Source organism: Nuphar pumila, chromosome 7 (genome assembly GCF_984573655.1).
Source record: "Nuphar pumila chromosome 7, dmNupPumi1.hap1.1, whole genome shotgun sequence".
Lineage (NCBI taxonomy): Eukaryota > Viridiplantae > Streptophyta > Magnoliopsida > Nymphaeales > Nymphaeaceae > Nuphar > Nuphar pumila.
The window spans coordinates 121,547,590-121,568,828 of NC_143255.1; the positions used below are offsets into that span (position 1 = coordinate 121,547,590).

Consider the following 21,239-nt stretch of genomic DNA (forward strand, 5'->3'; position numbering starts at 1 on the left):
AACATGATCCATTGGAGCTTAGATCTATATAAATCAAGGGTGTACCACAATAAGTTACGGTAGTATAGTACCACCATAGAAGAAACACCCATATATAATAGCTTCTTGTGAGCATATTAGTAGGTAACGTACCAGCAGGGTGACTAAAAAATACAGGAGGTAATTAGAGTCTTAAATTTCTACTTTCTGAAGGGCGAGTATTTTAAAATTTCAAAGGTTACATTGGAACCCACTTACATATTCAGTGTTTAAGAAATGCAGTGATATTTTTACTCACAATTGTCAAAAAACATACTTCATTATATGAGAAGTGAAATGTTATTTGCAGTGATTGGATCCAAGTGCGCAGCCAACGGCCCTTCGGTTCATCAAGTTCAGTTGGGCTTCAGGAACCCACCACAGTTCATGGTGGACATAAAGAACAACTGCCCCATGTGTCCTGTTACAAACGTTCATGTAAAGTGTGGAAGCTTCCCACAGAATTTGGTCGATCCCAGAGTGTTCAAGGTCCTCAATTTCGACGACTGTGTTGTCAATGGAGGACTACCTCTAGGACCGATGCAGACGCTATCCTTTAACTACTCTCACCCAAAGTTCCAGATAATGCCGAAGTCGTGGAATTTTCAGTGTGAGTGATGATCTCTCAGTTCCAGAAGCCATATAATACCCAGTTCCTTCAGAAGATCTGTAATGAGAGTCCCAACATGCATGCTTGGAGACAGTCCTCCATAAAATCATGATATTTTGCAAACTGCTTTTGCACTAGAATATGTCCCGGAATTGATGGATGAATTAAGGCAAGTGGTTGTGCAGTGCATGAGATTTTTGCAGAATTTGGTTTTGTAAAGACACTTGAGCATGGACACACAAATTACACCACCTTTTTATTGAACAGATAAAATTAACAAAATCAATCAAGCTGCGCAAACCAGCCAAATTTAACGAATCAAATTAAGAAGAATGATGAGTAGAAATAGTATTAAAGAGAATCTTGGTGAATCTAGGTTACAGGCTAAAGAAATGTTATGGGCCCCTACAGAATAAACGGCTCCAGTCTTAGAATCCTTGACTTTGATGCTTGATGAACCTGAAAAAAAAAAACCTCTGAAAACCATAAACAGATTAAAAGTAATTTGCGACAAATATAAAATAGTAGCACAGCCAGAATCAAATTAAATTATACAAACAAAACAAATTACTCCTTGTTATGTCAACAAAATTAACACCCTTACTATAGGCGTCCTCACTGCATACTGTAGCCACTCCAAAATGTACAAGGGTGATATCCAAATGCCACACACCCTAGAATAATGCAAGGGTTTTGAGCAGGGGCGTAGCTAGGATTCATGTGAGGGGGGAGGCAAACAGGGGTGTAGCAAAAAAAAATTTATTTATGCGATAGTCGGGGGTTCGGGGGCAGCGCACCCGCAAAATTTTTTTTGAGATAAAATAAAAAATGGCTACAATTATTAATAAAAATCTATTTCATATGGACAAATCAAACTATTTGCTGCAGTCAGGGCTGGGCTAGGACTGGACTGGGCTACAAAAATGGATAAAAATCTATTTCATATGGAATCAGGGCTGGGCTAGGACTGGGCTTTTAAAAAAAAAAGAAAAAAAATTAACTGTTTCGGGAGGCAGGACTGGGCTACAGCCCAGTCCTGCCCCCCCTAGCTACGCCCTTGGTTTTGAGAGGGAAGACAACTAAACGAAGGGATGGTGACAGAAAAAGAATAGTGTCTATTACTGCTTTTGTATGTTTTGCAAATTACAAATTTGCAAGTAGCCGAAATTAGCCCTTCAAAAGCAAGTTTCCTACGCGAAAAACCTGCATTCTAATTTAGATGAGGATTACCAATACATCACCAAATATTCTGATTGTTCTGCACCACCATGGTTTTCACTTTGTTTTATTTGATGTGCATACATCTTTGCTCTCTTTTAAGTGCTTGTAATGGGCTTTGCCCTAAGATCCTTTGTGTTCTTTTGCTAATAGAAGATTCTGCTTACTTTATTGCATTCTTCTCTCTCTTGATCTCTTTGCCTTTTGGATCTCCTTATGTGATTGTGAACGCGCATGCTTGTGCTATTGCACCTGCACGCTTGCCGAGCAATTGCTTGTGCGCTTGAAAGGCCTGCCTCCAGTGTTGGAAAACACCGGGGTGTGTCCCGAGGGCCTCGCTTTTAAGCCCGTGACACTGATAGAGTGCCCACTTATTTGAGATAAGAAAAGGGAGGGGAGTTGCAGTTAGGAAAACCGCGAGCAAGAAACAACCAAAAGGAAACAAAAAACAAGAACGATCAAACAAAACACAGGAAGAACACACAAATTTACATGGAAAAACCTCTCCTCAAATTCGAGAGAGTAAAAAACCCACGACTGCCCAGAGAGAAATCTTATTACTCTTTTTCGTCTGTTACAAGAGGGAGAAAGATAAGAGAGAATATATACAAGGCAAGGGCGACAACCCTAACCCTAACCAAATCGGGTCTGATCCATAAGAAACCGAGTCTCAAACATAAGCCAAAAAAAAAATCTTCTGGGGGGGGCGATGCCCCCCTTAGACCTGCGCCGAGGGAAGCCCCCGGACCCCCCTTCCTGCAAAGGAAAAAACTATGAATCAGGCTCCACAACTCATCAATCTCCCACTTGGAGACTGATACAAAGAAGAATTCTTCATCTAACTTGTCTTCCCAAACTATTCTTTGCATCTTTGGAACGACAGTCCTCCCTCATGCTCAATGAAGGAGTCTAACTGATGCAATGTACAACCTCAGTTTCTCAGTGGTCACACCCTTTGTCAACATATCTGTTGGATTCTCAGCACCAAGGATCTTCTCTAATGACAATGTCCCATCATTTATATTCTCTCGAATGTAATGATACTTTAATTGAACGTGCTTTGTCCTTAAATGAAATACTGGATTCTTTGCAAGACACAAAACACTCTGATTGTCACTGAAGTTAACACTTCTGTCTTGTTTCTTGCCAATCTCCTTCAGAAAATTCTTCAACCACACCATCTCCTTTCCGGCCTCGGAAATAGCAATATATTCAGCTTCTGTGGTTGAGAGGCCAACACATTTTTGAAGTCTTGACATCCAACTGATCGCGGTATTACCAAATGTAAACACATATCTGGAAGTTCTCTTCTGTCCGTCCACGTCTCCACCAAGGTCTGCATCTACAAAACCTTGCAAGTTTGCACTTCTCCTACTGAAACAAAGTGTCATACCTGATGTCCCCTTTAGATATCTCAATATCCACTTCACAGCTTCTCAATGCTCTGGTCTGGGATCCGCCATATAACGGCTCACAACTCCCACTGCATGAGCAATGTCAAGTTTGGTGCACACTATGGCATACATGAGACTGTCAACGGTTGAGGCATATGGGACCTTAGCCATTTTCTCTCGTTTATTGTCTGTCTTTGATGACTGCTCCTTCGAGAGTTTAAAGTGACTTCCAAGTGGGGTGCTCCTAGGCTTTGCATCTTGAACTCTAAACCTTTCCAATACTTTTTCAATATATTTTTCCTGTGATAGATTTAGAGTTCCCTTCTCTCTATCTCGAGTGATCCGCATACCAAGAATCTGGTTTGTTGGGCCCAAGTCTTTCATTTCAAACTCTTTTGACAATTGCCGCTTAAGTATGTTTATTTCCTGCATGCTAGAACCTGCAAGAAGCATGTCATCTACATACAAAAGCAAAATAATATAAGACTCACCAAAGTTCTTGTAGTAACGACAATGGTCCAACTCGGATCTTCTGAATCCACAGTTACACATAAAAGTGTCAAACCTTTTATACAATTGCCTTGGGGCTTGCTTTAGGCCATATAGTTTTTTTTGCAGTTTACACACCAAGTCTCCTTTACCCTCGCTTTTGAATCCTTCAGGTTGCACCATATAAATCTCTTCCTCCAAATCTCCATAGAGAAAGGCGGTTTTCACATCCAACTGCTCTGGGTACATGTTTTCTGCAACCACAATACTGAGAATCATTCTGATGGTGGTCAATTTTACCACGGGGGAGAATATCTCAGTGTAGTCAATCCCCTCATTTTTGCAAGAATCCCTTGACCACCAATCTTGCCTTGTACCTTTTGTTGCCATCGGGCTCATCTTTCACTCTGTACACCCATTTGTTCAGCAATGCTTTCTTCCCCTTTGATAATTTGGTTAGCACCCAAGTCTCATTCTTTTGCAAAGACTTGATTTCATCTTGCATTGCTAACTCCCACTTAACCGAATCTTTCACCTGCATTGCCTCAGAAAAATGTTATGGCTCTCCAGAGTCAGTCAACAGTAAATAGTGTAAAGACGGGGAATACCGAGTCAAAGGTTTAGGTACTCTAACAGATCTCTTCAACTCAGGTGCAGGAGTGACTGGCTCTGTGTTACTGTCTACCTCGATTGTCTCAGAATTCTTAACAAAGGTATTTGTTGAGATTTCCTCCAAATCAATCTCTCTCGTCATCTCTCCATGTTTCCCTGTACCCTCTGATTCTACACCAGGCCTATCCTTGTAAAATATATTCTCATTGAATGTTACATCATTAGTTCTTATTACTTTCCGGCTTTGTTCATCCCAGAAACGATAACCAAAGTAATTTGAACCATATGCAATGAAATAACATTTTAGGGCATTAGCATCTAGCTTATCCATTTTCTCAAAGTCAATGTGTACATAGGAAATACAACCGAAAATTCTTAAATGAGAGAGATTTGCCTTCTTTCTCGTCCATTCTTCTTCTGGCAGCTTTAGATCAAGTGGGACGGACGGACCTCGGTTGATAAGATAAGTTGCAGTGTTGATTGCATCAGCCCAGAATGCCTTTGGCAAACCCGCGTGCAGTCTCATGCTCCTTGCACGCTCATTGAGAGTTCGGTTCATCCTCTCAGCGACTTCATTTTGCTGTGGTCGATTTGGAACAGCCCGAGTCATTTTAATTCCGTTTTCTGCACAAAATGCTTTGAACTCTACATTGTCATACTCACCCTCATTGTCAGAGACCGTAAGCCATTGACTTTCAACCCGATCTCATTCTCCACCTTTATTTTTCACTTCTTAAAAGTGACAAACACATCATATTTATTTTTCAAAAAATAAACCCATACCTTCCTGGTGGAGTCATCAATGAAGGTCACATAGTATCGTGAGCCTCCAATGGAACAGACAGGGGTTGGCCCCCAAACATCAGTCTGCACCAACTCCAGTTTCTCTACCTTCGGTTCTCTTCCGATCTTAGAAAAACTGACTCGTTTTTGTTTGCCTAGCACACAATCCTCACAGAAACCAACATGTACAGACTTCAGATTTGGCAGTAACCCCTTTGATGCTAACACTTTCATCCCTTTCTTGCTCATGTGGCCAAGTCTATAGTGCAAAAGCTTAGCAGCTGCTTCCGAACTCAAGGATGCAACAATGTCCCTATTGTTATCAGTCATGTAAAGGGTCCCCAATTTTCTTCCGTGTACAACAACTAGGATCCCTTTCACAATTTTCCAAGAGTCATTACCAAATACCGTTTTATATCCTGCACTATCCAACTGACCTATTGAGATCAGATTTCTCTTTAAACCGGGTATATAACGAACATTATGCAATGTCCATTTGGACCCACAAGCAGTCCTAATATGCACATCACCCCTCCCCATAATATCTAATTGCTCATCATCAGCTAAATAAACCTTATCGAGTTTTTCGGCCACGAAGTTATGCATAAACTCTTTGCACGGAGTGGAGTGAAACGAGGCGCCTGAATCTAGAATCCACGACTTGATCGGACTGTCCACGCTCAAGATCAGAGCGTCCTCAAATGTCGTTTCTTCAACCGTCGCATTTACGAACTTATCAGTCTCCTGGTTCTGGTTTCGTTTTTTTCTTGGGGCTTTGCAATCTCGTTTTAGGTGACCCTTCTTATCGCAGTTCCAACACACAAGGTCACCACGAGGTCTTGACTTATTCCTTCCTTTTGACCTTGACTTACCACGGTTTGAACTCTAGCCCCGTTGGAAGTTCCTCCCTCTGCCTTCGAAACTCAAAACAGCGCCTGAGGATTCTCCCGACTCCTTTCTCCGAATATCCTCACTAAGAATCATATCTCGGATTTTCAAGAGTTTCAACTTCTTCTGGCCCGAAAAACTGCTCACCATAGTTACCGTCGCACCCCAACTCTCGGGTAAAAAGGAGAGTAGAATGAGGGCTTTTACCTCATCATCGAAATCGATGCTTACCGAACTCAACTGGCTCGTGATGGTGTTGAACTCATTGATATAATCTGTCATAGAAGCACCCTCAACCATCTTCAAATTGAACATCCGCCGCATCAGATACACTTTATTAGAGGCGGATGGCTTCTCGTACATGTTTGACAATGTCGTCATCAAATCCGTCGTCGTCTTCTTATTTGCAATGTTAAACGCAACATTGCGAGACAGGGTGAGACGAATCACACTAGGGCTTGCCGATCCAACAATAGTCATTCTTCTTCCCCCATCGTCTCTGGTTTCTTTCACGATAGAGGCTAATACAGTTTCTTTTGATACAGCAAATCCTCGATCTGCATCTTCCAGAAACCGAAATCCTTGCTGTCGAACCGATCGATCTTTATCATTCTCTCTTCCATTCTTTCTTTGATGAACCTTGCTCTGATACCAGTTGTTAGGAAAACCATGAGCAAGAAACAACCAAAAGGAAATAAAGAACAAGAACGATCAAACAAAACACAGGAAGAATACATAGATTTACGTGAAAAAAACTCTCCTCAAATCCGAGAGAGAGTAAAAAACCACGGCCGCCCAAAGAGAAATCTTATTGCTCTTTTTCGTTTGTTACAAGAGGGAGAAAGAAAAAAGAAAATATATACAAGGCAAGGACGACAACCCTAACCCTAACCAAATCGAGTCTGATCCATAAGAAATCGGGTCTCAAACATAAGCCCCAAAGAAACACCTAGGGCTTGCCCCCCTATAACCCCCCGCCAAGGGCGCCCCCCCTGGACCCGCACCGGAGGGAGCCCCCGGACCCGCCTTCCTCCAAGGGCAACAACTATGAATCAGGCTCCACAACTCATCAGTTGCGAGTGCTTGGAAGGGGGGGAGAGGCGAGGCCTCAAATGAGATTTAATACAGAGTACGGAAGCTGCTTTGCTTAGCGATACCCAACAACATGTTGAAAAATCATATGAGAGGATTGCTAGTGTACATGTGAAGAGATTGAACAATAAATATGGCACCTAAGTGTTGAAATAGAGCTCTTTTCTATTCAAACATCTCAAAAGAATGAACAGATGGAAACGAGAGAAAGGGGGAAGAACAGAGGGAGCTTGTTCAGCATCACGCAAGTCCTCACAGACAAACTGGAGATGATAAGATCCGTAAGACCAAGTGAATGCATCAACTTGATTGTAATACGAAGACAAGATGTCGATATTATGGTCTGCTAAGCTGTTGAAAAACAGAAAACAACTAGAACGGCCCACAAGCAACAAGAGAAAGCACCAGATGTTCCAATATAACTGGATATGATGTATATAGTCATAATTTTAAAGAATCAAAACCAGGATTCAAGCATTAATGATTCAAAATTGGAAGACCAACAACAAAAATGTACAGGTGGGATATAAAAAAACCTAAAACTAACTATAATGAGTATTTATCAACTCAAGATTAAACAAGATCCAAAATAAGAAATAAAAAAAGGTGCAAGCAAATGTGACACACACGTACTCATAAATTGCAGTAACCAATAATTCTAAAAATTAAAGTAATTCAAATAAACACACAATTTTTGGCATATTTACAAAACAGGCCCAACTTTTCAAATATCACATTTAACCACCCAGGCCAACCAACTTATTCTCAAACAGCCTCTCAGGCGATGGGAAAAGTTATGAAACGTGTAATGGTACCATTATACCCCTGCAAAATGACATACTGTGGTAGGTTCTGGAGTCTTTCCAATAGGACAACTGTGGTGCCTCATGCACCGCCGGAAATCCGATGGACGGCCAGCAGTGAGCTATCTCTCGTTGACTACAGACTTGGAAAGTCTGTATATGTTCAAATCACTTGAACACTAATAATCATTCCAAACATCAGGGCGTAGTTGCCTACACTTTATCGTGCGAACATGAAAGGACACACAGGTGTGCACCCGTGCATCCATCAAGACACCATTTAGCAGCGGCCACTGACCGCTGCTAAAAACTTTTTTCTTTAGTGGTGGTCATGAACACCGCTAAAGTCTGTTTTAGCATGCGCTTTGCACAAGCATCTGTTGGTTGTTCGTGACGCATGGAACTCAGTAACGGATCGGCCAAACGGCCCAAACCTAACTCAGTGACTTGGGCGAGTCATAGTTTTTTATTTAATTTAATAAAAATTAATAACAAAAACATTTTTTAAAGAGTATATTCATTTGAAATATGAACTTCTCACATTTATATTTAAATAAATATATATTATATTTAACACACCTATAATATATATTAAAGAAAATTATTTAAAAATATTTTAGTATCTTATATGATTTTTAGATATTTTTCTTTTTCTTAAATATAATCAAAATACTTGATTATCTCCTTAAATATAAACAAAACATTTGATCATCTCAATATCATAATATTTTTTGGTTGATGGGTTCTAGATTTTTTCCAAGTTAAAAGATCTTTTTATGGTTATATTGCACTTAATATAAAATTTTCAATATTCTTTGGACTAGTTAGAAGAAGGTAGCACTGTTGCCTAGTGCACCGTCCCTTGGTGATAGTACTCTTGTCATGGGTATGTGCAAACAAATACTCTCATATCAATAGGAAGGGGTGGAAGGCCAGTCTAACGTGTATTTTAAATAGGCCTTCCATCCACCCAACTCTATACATCCTACTTTTGGTAAGGGCCTTAAATGTTGCATTGAAGGCTATGCCTTCAATTTACCATTTTGCCCATTCAAAAGTAAACAGTGCTTTAATTTAAACTTTTGAGTTTTTTTTTGGCCATGACTCAGCCAAGTCAATGCTAAAACTCGTTGACTTGACTGAATTTGTTTTAAACCAACTTCACGCATGTGAGAATCTCAGTAATGTTTCACCAGACCCACAATTTCCTTATTTGGATAAAGTAAGAAAGGAAATGCACTATAAGTCAAATGTCCTACTTTTTCCCAAAATGAGGACAATCACAACTTACGTCATATAGGTAGCGGTAGAGGTTCAGGTCTCTCTCTCTCTCTCTCTCTCTCTCTCTCTCTCTCTCTCTCTCTATATATATATATATATATATATATATAGGGATAATATTTTCTACCCTCGTGGGAAAGGGACCACCTAGTGAAAAAATGTAACATTTTCATTTTTTCAGTATTTTTGCAGATCTGACCCTCCAGATGTATTTACATATTAAGTTTAGTAAAAATTGACCTTCGGATCATGTTTTTCTGACATGTATGTCAGATTTAATGGACATTGAAAAATCAATGGCCTACAATATAACAAATTTTCAAACCTCAAAAAAACATATTTTACATTGAAAAATTATAATCGAAGGGTCAATTCACACTATTTTGACCATGTTGAAGACATCCATGAGGTCAGATTTGGTCAAAACCAGAGTTGCCAGTTGAGGAAGCGGGAGCGGGAAGCGGGAGCGGGAAGCGATACGGGAAGCGGGAAGCGATACGGGAAGCGGGAAGCGATACGGGAAGCGGGATCGGGAAGCGAGGCACTTTAAAAAATGTAGGAAGCGGGGAAGCGTGGGACCACTTAGAAGAAAATTATGAACCGTCTCGGAAGCGACCTAGGAAGCGAACCGGAAGCGAGGGGGAAGTGAAAAAATGGGGAAGCGCGGGGGAAGCGAGGGGGAAGCGTGCTTCCCATAAATGGGAAGCGCATTTCCCATAAAAGGGAAACGTGCTTCCCATAAAAGGGAAGCGCGCTTCCCAAAAAAGGGGGACGCTTCCCCTCACGCTTCGGAAGCGCGACGTTTCGCGCTTCCGAAGCGCGACGTTTCGCGCTTCCCCTTTACCCTAGGCGCTTTCGGTAACTCTGGTCAAAACAACCTCCCCCTATGAGTTCCAATTAAGGGTTTCTTACCCACGAGTAGCAAATGCTATATATATATATATATATATATATGGTTAATATTGGTGCATTTGAAAGCACCAAATTCTATGGAACTATTGAGCTGCAAATCATAGGCTTTAGTTTTTTTTTTTTGTAAATTAAATCTTATCGATGTGATCTACCATGTTTGCTTAGTGAGAAATGGATTTTGAATCATATGATTGTGGCACATAAGCAGGTTTATTAAGGGCTTCAAAAATGAACAGTCTACACTGCACTATAATTTCATGACTCAAAAAATCATATTTTTGGGTTGAAATAACACAATCCAAGGCTTGATCCTTAGCAAACAAACCTTTCTTAACACATCTATGTGATCAGAATGAGTTGATAAAGCTTGAACCTATGATTTTCAGCTCAATAATTTTATATAATTTGGTGCCTTCAAAGGCACCAAATATTAACCCATTATATATATATATATATTTGGTACTAATGAAGGTAAGGAACTATTGAGCTAGAAATCATAGATACAAGGTGTATCGGCTCAATCTGACTACATAGATGCATTAAACATGGTGTGTTTATTAAGAATTGGACCTTGGATTGTGTTTTTTCTATGTGAAACTATGATTTCTTGAGTTGTGAAATTTTGGTACATTGTGGGCTGTTGATTTTTGAAGCCCTAAAAAATGTTGCTTATATGTTACAATCACATGATTCAAAACTCATTTCCTACCAAACAAAGATGGTAAATCACATCTATAAGGTATGATATACAAAAAATATTAAAAAAATTAAAAAATATGAAATAAAGGTGATTTCTAGACAATAGTTCCTTACCTTCGTTAGTACCAAATATTTACCATATACACACATGCACACAAGAGAGAGAGTAGTTTTTTATAGGCACTACACAAGGCAATAATTATATAAAACATAATTGATTAAAATAGCGCAGGATGACAGGAAAAAAGCTTAAAAAAGAAAAGAGATTTGTACATGTGAATTAACCAACAAGCAAATGATACAAAATTAAATAGAAAGTTCAAGAAATAATTTTTTTGGTTGACAAGTAAAATAGAAGGATTGACAAGCTAAAGTAATAGTTTATATTTAACAAGAAAAAGAATAATTGCCTAAAAAAATAAAAAATTGTAATGATGATATATAAAGCATGTTACTCACAATCATAATCAGTCCATCCAATGGCTTGGTTCTCAAGATCGTAAAACACCAACTTATTGGCCAAAACCAAATCTGAATGCACAACATAAAATAAAATAATCAGAGGCTATATCACATGGGTACTGGTGAGAGTACACAAGGTACAACATGGTGATTTCAAAATATGCGGGTACGGGGACACGGCTATATATATATATATATATATATATATATATATATATATATATATATATATATATATATATATATAAGAATTAAAAGGATGATATTTTGGAAAGATTGGGGGGGTTGAGGAAATATTTTTAAAAGGGAGGGGCAGTTTGATATATTGTTTTATAAAAATAAAAGCAAAAACGGTGGCAGGTCTCTCTCTCTCTCTCTCTCTCTCTCTCTCTCTCTCTCGAAGGGGGTAGAGTTTGACCCAGGTCAAATGACAAAAAAAAGTTTTTGGGTCGTGTTGGGTTGAGTCGGGGTTGGACCCAACTAGACCCAGCATGTACCTGTGCCGTGTCCAGCACCCATACCCTTGTCAACACAGGTATGACTACTGGTTTGCTGTGTCTAACATAGATCAGAGGTGGCAAATCTCTCTCTCTCTCTCTTTGATTTCCATGAAAACAAAAAACTATGACAAAAAATTTAACCTGTGGCCTAAGAGATGGGTTCTAACTTGGTCAGGTTCAATATAAACTAAATTTGTTAGAAATTTTGACACTTTATAAAAAGTTATATCATAAATACATTTACCATGGCTAGGAAGTCAAAAATATGAAGCAGAAATATCAAGATCAAGAAATCAAATAGTAGAAAACAAATATTGGCATGCAATTTAAAACTAAGAATTATCTCCTTTTTTATGCAAGGGGAAAAGGTTATCAAATCATACCCCCCAATATAGTCCGACCTTTGGATTCTCTACTTTGACTCCCGCTATTTTGAAAACCAATGCACCAGTCCAAATCCTGCAAAAGAATATTAATAAACAATTCAAAACATGTTATTAGAAATTGCAAGAAAGAGAGCAAAATAACAGTAGGTAATAACATCAACTTAAAGCTTCAACAGGTTTTAACCAATGTTGTATGTATCGTAACTATTTAGAATATCGATACGATACTAGCTGCATCGTATGTATTGTACAATACATGCCCATATCGTACAGTATCGTACAATAGGGTCAACGCTCTTTAAAAATGGTCAAATCGTAATTTTTCAGTTTTGGGTTTTAAAGACCTCTTGAAGGCTGACTCCCTCATTTGTGTAGAAGTCATTAGAGAGGTATTCAAGCACCCTATGACTCATGAGTGCGATTTGGGAGCCGATCAGTGCACAAGGGAGAGGGCTTTTGCGGTTTGCTAAAGTAAAAATGTTTTTCCAACATTTTTTTCACTCAAGGAAGTGGGTTAAGGTAAAAAAAATTACTATGAATAAAATTACAAAGCTACCCTTAAAAAATGCCTCATGGAGCGTTGCCCCTACAAACCCCCGTGATCTACAAAAATTAGAGATTTATATCGAGGTAAAATCAGGCTCCACACTCTTCCAACAAAGATGGCATCAGAGGATCTAGCATGGCAACGGGGCACTCAAGTAATGAGTGGAAACCGATTGAAAATCGAGTGCAACTATTGCCATAATTTTTTTATATAATATGAAAGTATGAGACTTGTGGTATTTTCTTAATTGCAAGATATTTAATCTTTTTCATTGTTCTTATGAGATAGTTGATGTTGTAATGAAGTGGATTGAATCTGATACACATGCAAAAACACACTTTTGTAATGAAGTGGATTGAATTCGATACACATGCAAGAACACACTTTCAATCAAGTAGAATACTTGATTGAATCAAGGAAATCACCCACACAAGGGTCTTAACAAATTGTTATTGCATAAAAGGCACTCTCAAAGAGTTATGCAAATACATGGCCCCATGAGAGCTATTTATAATACAATGGGAGAATTGGGACTACAACCAACGGTCACATTTGTGACCGTTGGGGCAGCTCCAACAGTCATATGGGCTGCCCCTTTTGCATCACAAAAAATAAAATAAAAAAACAAAAAAGACAAAAAACAATAAAATGTCTAATGGGCTAACGTCTATTTGGTGAAAAGACCAAAATACCCCTAATGGGTATTTTGGTTTATATATATATATATATATATACCTTAAGACCCCCCTCAAACTCATGGTGGAACAACCGAGAGTTTGCCAAGTAGGAAGTGAAATCTAGGTGACAAAAGCGCTTTGGTGAAGAAATCCGCTAGTTGATACTCTGATGAAACATAGGGCAATGTGATAGTCTTTCACAAAAATTCTTCACGAACATAGTGACAATCCATTTCAATATGTTTTGTCCTCTCATGGAACATATGGTTGCTTGCAATATACACAGTACTATTGTTATCACAGCATAATTTGGAGGGTTCTTTGATGTGGATTCCCAAGTCCTCTAGTAATTGTCGGAGCCACACTAACTCTGGTGTGGTCGTTGTCATGGCACAATACTCAGCTTCAGTTGAGGAGAGAGACACCTTCTATTGTTTTTTGCATCGCCATGAAATTAGAGAGTCACCAACAAAAATACATAAACCAGTATTTGAACGTCTATCATTTACATCCCCTCCCCAGTCAGAATCTGAGTATGCAATGACTTCTAATGAGGAAGAGGATGACAAAAACAGTCCATGACTTATAGAGTTCTTAATATATCTAATAATTCTCATTGCATCACTCATATGTAGTGTAGTGAGAGCATGCTGAAATTGAATAACTGGATGAATAACATGGGAAATATCAGGACAAGTAATAAAAAGATAAGACAAAGCTCCAATCATTTGTCTGTATGGGGTTAGATCTTGTAGAGGTTCTCCATTATCCTTCTTCATTTTTGCATTTATAACCTCTGGAGTATCAACCCATTTCTCATCTGAGAGTCATGATCTCTCAATAATCTCTGTTGCATACTTAGTTTGTGACAAAAAATAACCACGAGGTGACTAAGCCACTTCAATACCAAGAAAATATCTTTAAAAACCAAGATTTGTCATATCAAAATTGTCTTTAAGCACATATTTGATATGATTTACTCTCTACTTATCACCTCCTGTGATTATCATAGCATCCACGTAGAGTAGTAGTATGATCATCCCTGCATTGGAAGACTTAACAAAAAATGCAGTATCAGTAAAACAAGATTTAAAATGAAGTTGAATCATTAGATTACTAAATCTATCATACCAAGCTTTGGAAGCTTGTTTTAATCTATACAAGGCTTTTCGTAAGCTAAGAGTTTTTCCATGTGCCAAGTTTAAACCTGATGGAGGATCCATGTAGACCTCTTCATCTAAGTTACCATTCAGAAATGCATTTTTTACATCCATTTGAAAGATAGGTCATTTTTGAATTGATGCTATAGATATAAAAGTTATGACAGTCGTCATTCGAGCAACTGGAGCAAAGGTCTCATCATATCATAGTCAATTCCATATTATTGACTATATCCCTTAGCTACTAATCGAGCTTTATATCTTTCCAATGTCCCATCCCATTTAGTTTTAATTTTGTAAACCCATCTACACCCTATAGTTTTCCGTCCTTTGGGTAATGTTTGTATTTCCCAAGTTTTTGCCTTTTCTAAAGCTTTTAATTCATCATTCATTGCTTGAATCCATTCTTGATCGTTTTGGGCTTCATAATAGAATGATGGTTCAGTATATGAGTGTATAGCTATTAAACATGCTCGGTATCTTACTTCAAAGGAATCATAAGATATAAATCTACTAGGGGCCTTGAAAATTCTTATTGATTTTCTAATACTAGCAGAATCTACATCTTGATTTTGTAAGTATCTTTTTAAGGCACATGGTAGGTGATCTTCGGTCTGTCGAGTGTATGTTTGTATGGTAGTATGAAGTGGGTCAATATTATCAAGACCATTGTCTATATTTTCACTTACATCATGAGTGTTTTCATTTTCACTCTCATGTTCATTACAAATGTCTTCACACCTATCATGTTCATTGATAAGATAAAAAAGAAACGAATAATCATAGTTCTCTTGAATCTTTTCTTTGTTAAAACCATCTTCATTTTCCAAAAATATAATATTTCGTGAAACATATAACTTGTTTCTTTTCATGTCATAGCATCTATATCCCTTTTGATTTTCAGCATAGCCTAGAAAGACACAAGGAATTGCTTTTGGAGAAAGTTTGTCATTTCTATGAGTAAGAACAAAACATTTACATCCAAAGATTCTCAACCTTTTATAATCGGGGGAGATTTTAAACAATTTTTCAATGGGAGACATATTTTCAATAGTTTTTGAAGGCATTCTATTTATCAAATAAACTGTCGTAAGAGCGGCTTCGGCCCAAAATATTTTTGGAACATTTCTTGATATAAGAAGTGTTCTAGTGGTTTCAACAATATGTCTATGCTTTCTTTTAGCTAGACCATTTTGTTGAGGAGTGTATGGGCAAGATTTTTGATGAATAATCACATTTAGGTCAAAAAAAATTTGAGTTCTTTTGATACAAATTCTCCCCCGGAATCAGATCTAAAAATTTGAATGTTGGTTTTGAATTGAGTCTTTACATAATAATAAAAAAATTTAAAGCATTCATATACTTCTGATTTTTGCTTAAGAAAAAAGATTCAAGAATGTCTACTATAGTTGTAAAGACCGTGAAAAAAAAGTGTCAGACTTGTGTCAGACACGTGCCCTGCACGTGTCGGACACGTGTCGGGGGTCTGGGCTTGTCGGGCCCGGATTCGGGCCGGACCCGAGCTCAACCCGGACCCGGGTTCTCGAACTCTCGAGAACCTGCGTCTTTTAAAAAGACGCAGGCGTCTCGGGCGAGGGTTCAAAACCCTCGCCCCTTCTCTCTCTCCTCTGCTCCGGTCTCCCTCTTGCTGCCACCGGCGATCGGAGACGTCGGCGAGCAGCTCCGACCGGCGATCCTCCCTGCGACCTCCCAAAGGTGCGAGCACTCCCCCTGTCTGCCGACGACTCGCCGTCAGCCACGGCCGCCGTCCTAGGTGCTGCAGCCGCCGGCGATCGTCGCCTCCCCCTTGTTGTCTCCTCTTCGCCTCTCACCCTTCGAGCGAGGGTTCCTTGCCATCGGTCGCCCCTCTCTACTCCCCTTTCGCCGCCAGCTAGCGTCGCCACCAGCCTCCTGCAGTCGCCGAGCGCCGGCGATTCGCCACTCGTTTCCACTCAGCTCCTCCCCCGGTCGCTGCGGTCTTCGGAGGTATAAACCTCCCCTCTCCTCCTTTGTGCAGGGTAGGTCGACAGGGGGGCTGAGCCCCCTGTCACTCTCCCTGTTTGTTGTTGGTCGACAGGGGGGCTGAGCCCCCTGTCGCCTCTTGTTTTGGCAGGGGGTTACCCCCCCCCCCCCTTTTTGCCTCTTTGATGTTGGTCGACAGGGGGGCCGAGCCCCCTGTCGCCTCTTGTTTTGGCAGGGGGTTACCCCCCCCCCCTGCCTCTTTGTTGTTGGTCGACAGGGGGGCTGAGCCCCCTGTCGCTTCTTGTCGGTAGGGGGTTACCCCCCCTGCCTTTTTGCAGTAGGTCAGCAGGAGGACTGAGCCCCCCTGCTCTTTTGTTTGGTTCTCGGTAGGGGGGGAGGGGTCCCCCTGCCTTGATGTTGCCTCTTGGCAGGGGGCTTTGCCCCCCTGCCTTCTTTTGTTTGCCGGTAGGGGGTTGGGCCCCTTGCCTTTGATTGTTTCCCCTGCAGGGGGCGGAGCCCCCTGCACCATCTGTTGCTCCTCGGCAGGGGGTTATGTCCCCCTGCCTCTTGCGTTGTGCCGGCAGGGGGCGAGGCCCCCCTGCCTCCTGCGTTGTGCCGGCAGGGGGCGAAGCCCCCCTGCTTTCCTGTTTTCAGGCAGGGGCTTGCCCCCTGCATTTCGGTGTTTGTTCTTCGGCAAGGGGCTTTGCCCCCTTTCCTTGTTCTTGCTGCCGGCAGGGGGCTGCGCCCCTGTCTCGTGTTCTGACAAGGGGTGTTTCCCCCCCTGCCTAGTTGTGGCAGGGAGCCTTTGCTCCCTCCCCTGCCTTTCTTTGTGCCTGGAAGACAGGGAGCTCCTGCTCCCTGCCTCTGCTGCTGTTGCCAAGCAGAGCTGAGGCCCCTGCCTCTGGCACCCTTGTCTGCAGGATGCAGAAGCTCCTGCCTCTGCCTCCTGCAGGCAAGAGACCTTGCTGCACTTGTTGCTTCTCGTTTATTTTACGGCTTATGCTAACGTTCTAAGATCTCCAGGTTGAACGGTGGATCCAACTCGCCCTCTGTGGCTCGAGCTCTTCTTTGCCTACGATGCATGCGTACGAGGACCCGCAACCCCTTAAGGTAGGGGATTCTTACGTGAAAGGACAATGAACTGATAAATGCTAAAATAAGAAAGATAACTAAAAGAGGACGATATATGTATACGTATAATGTATATACGTATGTCTTTACCTTCAAGGACGCGGTTTCGCGATCCTTGTCCTCTTTACTTTCCTGCACTTCCTTTCTGTCGCCGTCGCGCTATATGTGCCTAGGATTTCTATTCCTGTCTTTACATTCCATGTCTTTTAACTCAAGGACGCGGTTTCGCGATCCTTGTTCTCTTTACTTTTCCGCACTTTACTTTCCTGTTGCCCCGCGCTTTGCGCCCTGGCATTTACTTGCTTATGTTTGCCTTGTTCTCTAGGATGCTTGGTCCTCCTTTTCGTTTTTGCACCTTACTTCCTGCAATTACTTGTTGCCCCGCGCTTTATGCGCCATGGCCTTTGCTTCTCGCTTTATTCTTCGTGCTTTACTTTCTTGTACTGTCGTGCTTGCTCTTGCACTTGCCCTTTGCTTATGTTTGTCCTTACCTTGCAGTTGCCCTTCGTGCATATATTCTTATCTCTGTCGTATGCTTTCTTTCTTGCTTACGCTTATCGTTATCGAGGTGCAACCCCATGCCTCGTGAGTCGTCCTTTACACTTGCGTAGTCAGTATAGGATCTCATACCTCACGAGTTGCTTGCGTAGTTGCCTGCTTGTGCATTACGATGATCGAGGTATGATCTCATACCTCGTGTGGAGCTTTAGCGTGCTACTCTCGCGGTGCGGCTTCGCCCATCATGTCTTGCCACGGGTTTGTCCCTTGTCAGCTTGCACTCCTTGAGTGCAGCTTCGAGTGTATAATATATATCGTTACATTTGTCTTACAAGCCACGACACACACTTGTGCACTTCGGTTCTCCAAAGACATCGTCTCAGGTGCAAACCTACTTTTTAGGATGTATAGCTTGTAAAGTGATAGCGGTCAGATCTCTCAAATCGATGCATTTGGGATAGATGTGTTACAACCTCAGTTCGCCTATTCGATACGACTTAGATAACCTTGTTTAGGATCCTGTGCACGAATAGGGCGGGGATCATAGCGAGGTACTTGCACCATCACTAGATCGGCGTTACCTCACATCTGATGCGAGACCTAGTTTCTAGGCTTTCTGGTTCAATCAAGATTGTAGCGCCTTCCTTCCTTTGCAAAGGTATTGTTGGATCTCTTACCAAGGATCCATGTTCCTTCTCTTGTAGTTGTACCCTTAGTCACGTACGATATGCTTGAACTACGAAGAGCAGGACGAGAGGTCTATAGAAACCTCTAAACGTGTATTGACACATTAAGCTAATCATGTTATATTGTTTTCGCATAATAGGCAGATTGCTCGCGATTGTCTATAGGATCCGAGCACGATCAGTTGGAACTGGAATGAGTGCATTGTGGGCTTCTATAAAGTAGAAGCATTGGGATTTCCTGCGAGAGATCCACACCCCTCTCATCGTGGTTGTACTTTTGAACAGGTACGTTGCGTACTACGATGAGTAGGATGAAAGGTCTATGTCTGCCTCGAACATGCAATGGCATGTGTTTGATATCACAAGAGTGATGTTTCTATCCTCACTGGAGATTGACCCCCTTTCATCGTGACTATACATTTGAATAGGTACGATGCGTATTGCGGTGAGTAAGATGTGAATTATGTGCTTGCCTCGAACGCGCAATGGCGCGTATAACTTACCTAAATAATAATCATGCGCCTTCATAGGCAAGATGCTCGATTGGGTTGAAAGACCAGAGCATGAGAATGGGACGGCGGTTAAGAAACCCTCCGTCGTGCTCATTCGGGACGGTTCATCAAGAGAGAGGATGGATGGTACAAAACTCCGATGGACAGTCATATATGGCAATCTCGGGCAAAGATCCGACCTTCCCAGTCATCGGAGGTTAGGGGAAATCCTTTGGGCCACTTCTGCAGAAGTACGGATGTGCATCCATTGGGCCTTTGTTTGCCTTTGGGGATTTACTCTCTTGGTCACAGACCGTCCCCTTAGGAAGCGGACTCAGTCACTCATTCGGGGTATAATAAAATACATAGCATAATGGACCCCCGAATCGATCTCGGCTGTTTCTACGTTTTGCCTTGTGCGTACCCACAACGGCCTGTTCAGTAATGAGACAAGATATAACTTATATACATGATCATGAGATATGCATGTTGTGACGTGCGTTGCTTGCTTGCTTGTTAGCTCGGTAGTTCGGTATGCTACTCGTTGAGCTGGGTACGCCTGTCGAGGCATTACCCTTGTTGGTTAAACTGCTTGCGCAGTTCTGCTAAGTAATGACTAGCTTCTCATACTAGTCAATTACTTATAATACTAACATTATGCTAGTTGTTGCATGTTGTGATATAACTGCTACATGTTTACCTATCATAGCTACGGGTCGATAGACTGAACTATATAATGGTACTTGTATATGTATTACGAGTGTTGTTATGAATACCTGTCTTACGCAATTGCCTTGCTTGACTGGTGAATAGAGTTAGTTACTCTTCACCTATTATATCTGTGGGATTGCTATAGTTGTTTGTTTAGCACTTTGATCCTTCCTGCTCTTGTGTGTAGTTGTTTGCTTTACTAGAGCCTTGCTTACTCTATAGCATGTTTTGATTAGATTTGCTAGTCTTGCTTGTTCCTGCTTTAGCTAGCGTTTATCTTACTTATTGCAGCTTTTGCTCTTTCTTGTCCTTTGCACCCCTACTAATCTGTTGTGAAACTGACCCATTTCATGGGCAGGTGGTGAACAGGATGAGACAGCTTGCGATGGCACGATAACGCGATGCATTCAAGGCAATGCCCTTTCCTGACGTTGCACTCCTGGGGACTCTTTTGATAGATGTGGTATGAGGTTTTCTTGAAAGCATCTCTCCTGATTATAACTCTGCATTTCTAAAACTGTATTACCAAAATGTGGTTCTTCTTTTCGTTTCAATAAAATATATATTTGAACTGCAAATCGGTTTGTAAGGGGGAATCTGTTTTTGGTTGTAATGTGCCCAAGGTCTAGGGACTTGTTGTTTTGAACTTGATCTTCCGCTGAACTTCTGTTTTAAACTCTAATAAATGATTCATTTCAAAGCTTTCAACCTTTTTCATAAAAGGTTTCAAGTCCACGATTTTGGGGCGTTACAATAGTCATCCACAAACACAACATAGTATGATGCCCCACCTTTGGATATAACTGGAGTCGGTCTCCACACATCCGAATGTATTAACTTAAAAGGATTTTTTGGTATAAAATGTTTTTGTTCAAAGGGCAAAGCGTTCATTTTGCCAAGAATGCAATCTTTACAAACCAAATTCTTTTCCTTATAACTAGTAAGAAATGGAAACAAATGTAATTTGGTCGCACTAGGATATCCTAGTCTTTTGTGCCAATTTTCGATATCTTTCTTTTCCACAAAATTACAAAATGATTGTTTTGATAACTCAAGACTATCCATTACATAGAGATGTCCTCTTCTATGGCCTTGCCCAATCGGCTTTCTGGACTGAAGATCCTGTATTAAACAATCGTTAGAATAAAATAAAACTTTGCAACCATAATCCGTAATTTGTGAAACTGATAAAAGATTTAAATTTAGTTTTGGCACAAGTCTAATACTTG

At 40.8% G+C, this 21,239-nt stretch overlaps 1 protein-coding gene across 1 annotated transcript in view; it reads right to left on the minus strand.

Moving 5' to 3' along the window:
- Positions 1-871: 871 nt before the first annotated feature.
- Positions 872-21,239, minus strand: part of LOC149833240 (aspartic proteinase 39-like) — a 70,885-nt gene continuing 50,517 nt past the window's right edge. Inside the window, exons 8-10 of the mRNA XM_090012765.1 lie at positions 12,145-12,220; positions 11,259-11,330; positions 872-1,087 (exon numbers count right to left, since the gene is read on the minus strand). Of these exons, the coding sequence (XP_089868891.1) occupies positions 939-1,087; positions 11,259-11,330; positions 12,145-12,220 (297 nt within the window). The 3' untranslated portion in view covers positions 872-938. The remainder of the gene's footprint in view (positions 1,088-11,258; positions 11,331-12,144; positions 12,221-21,239) is intronic.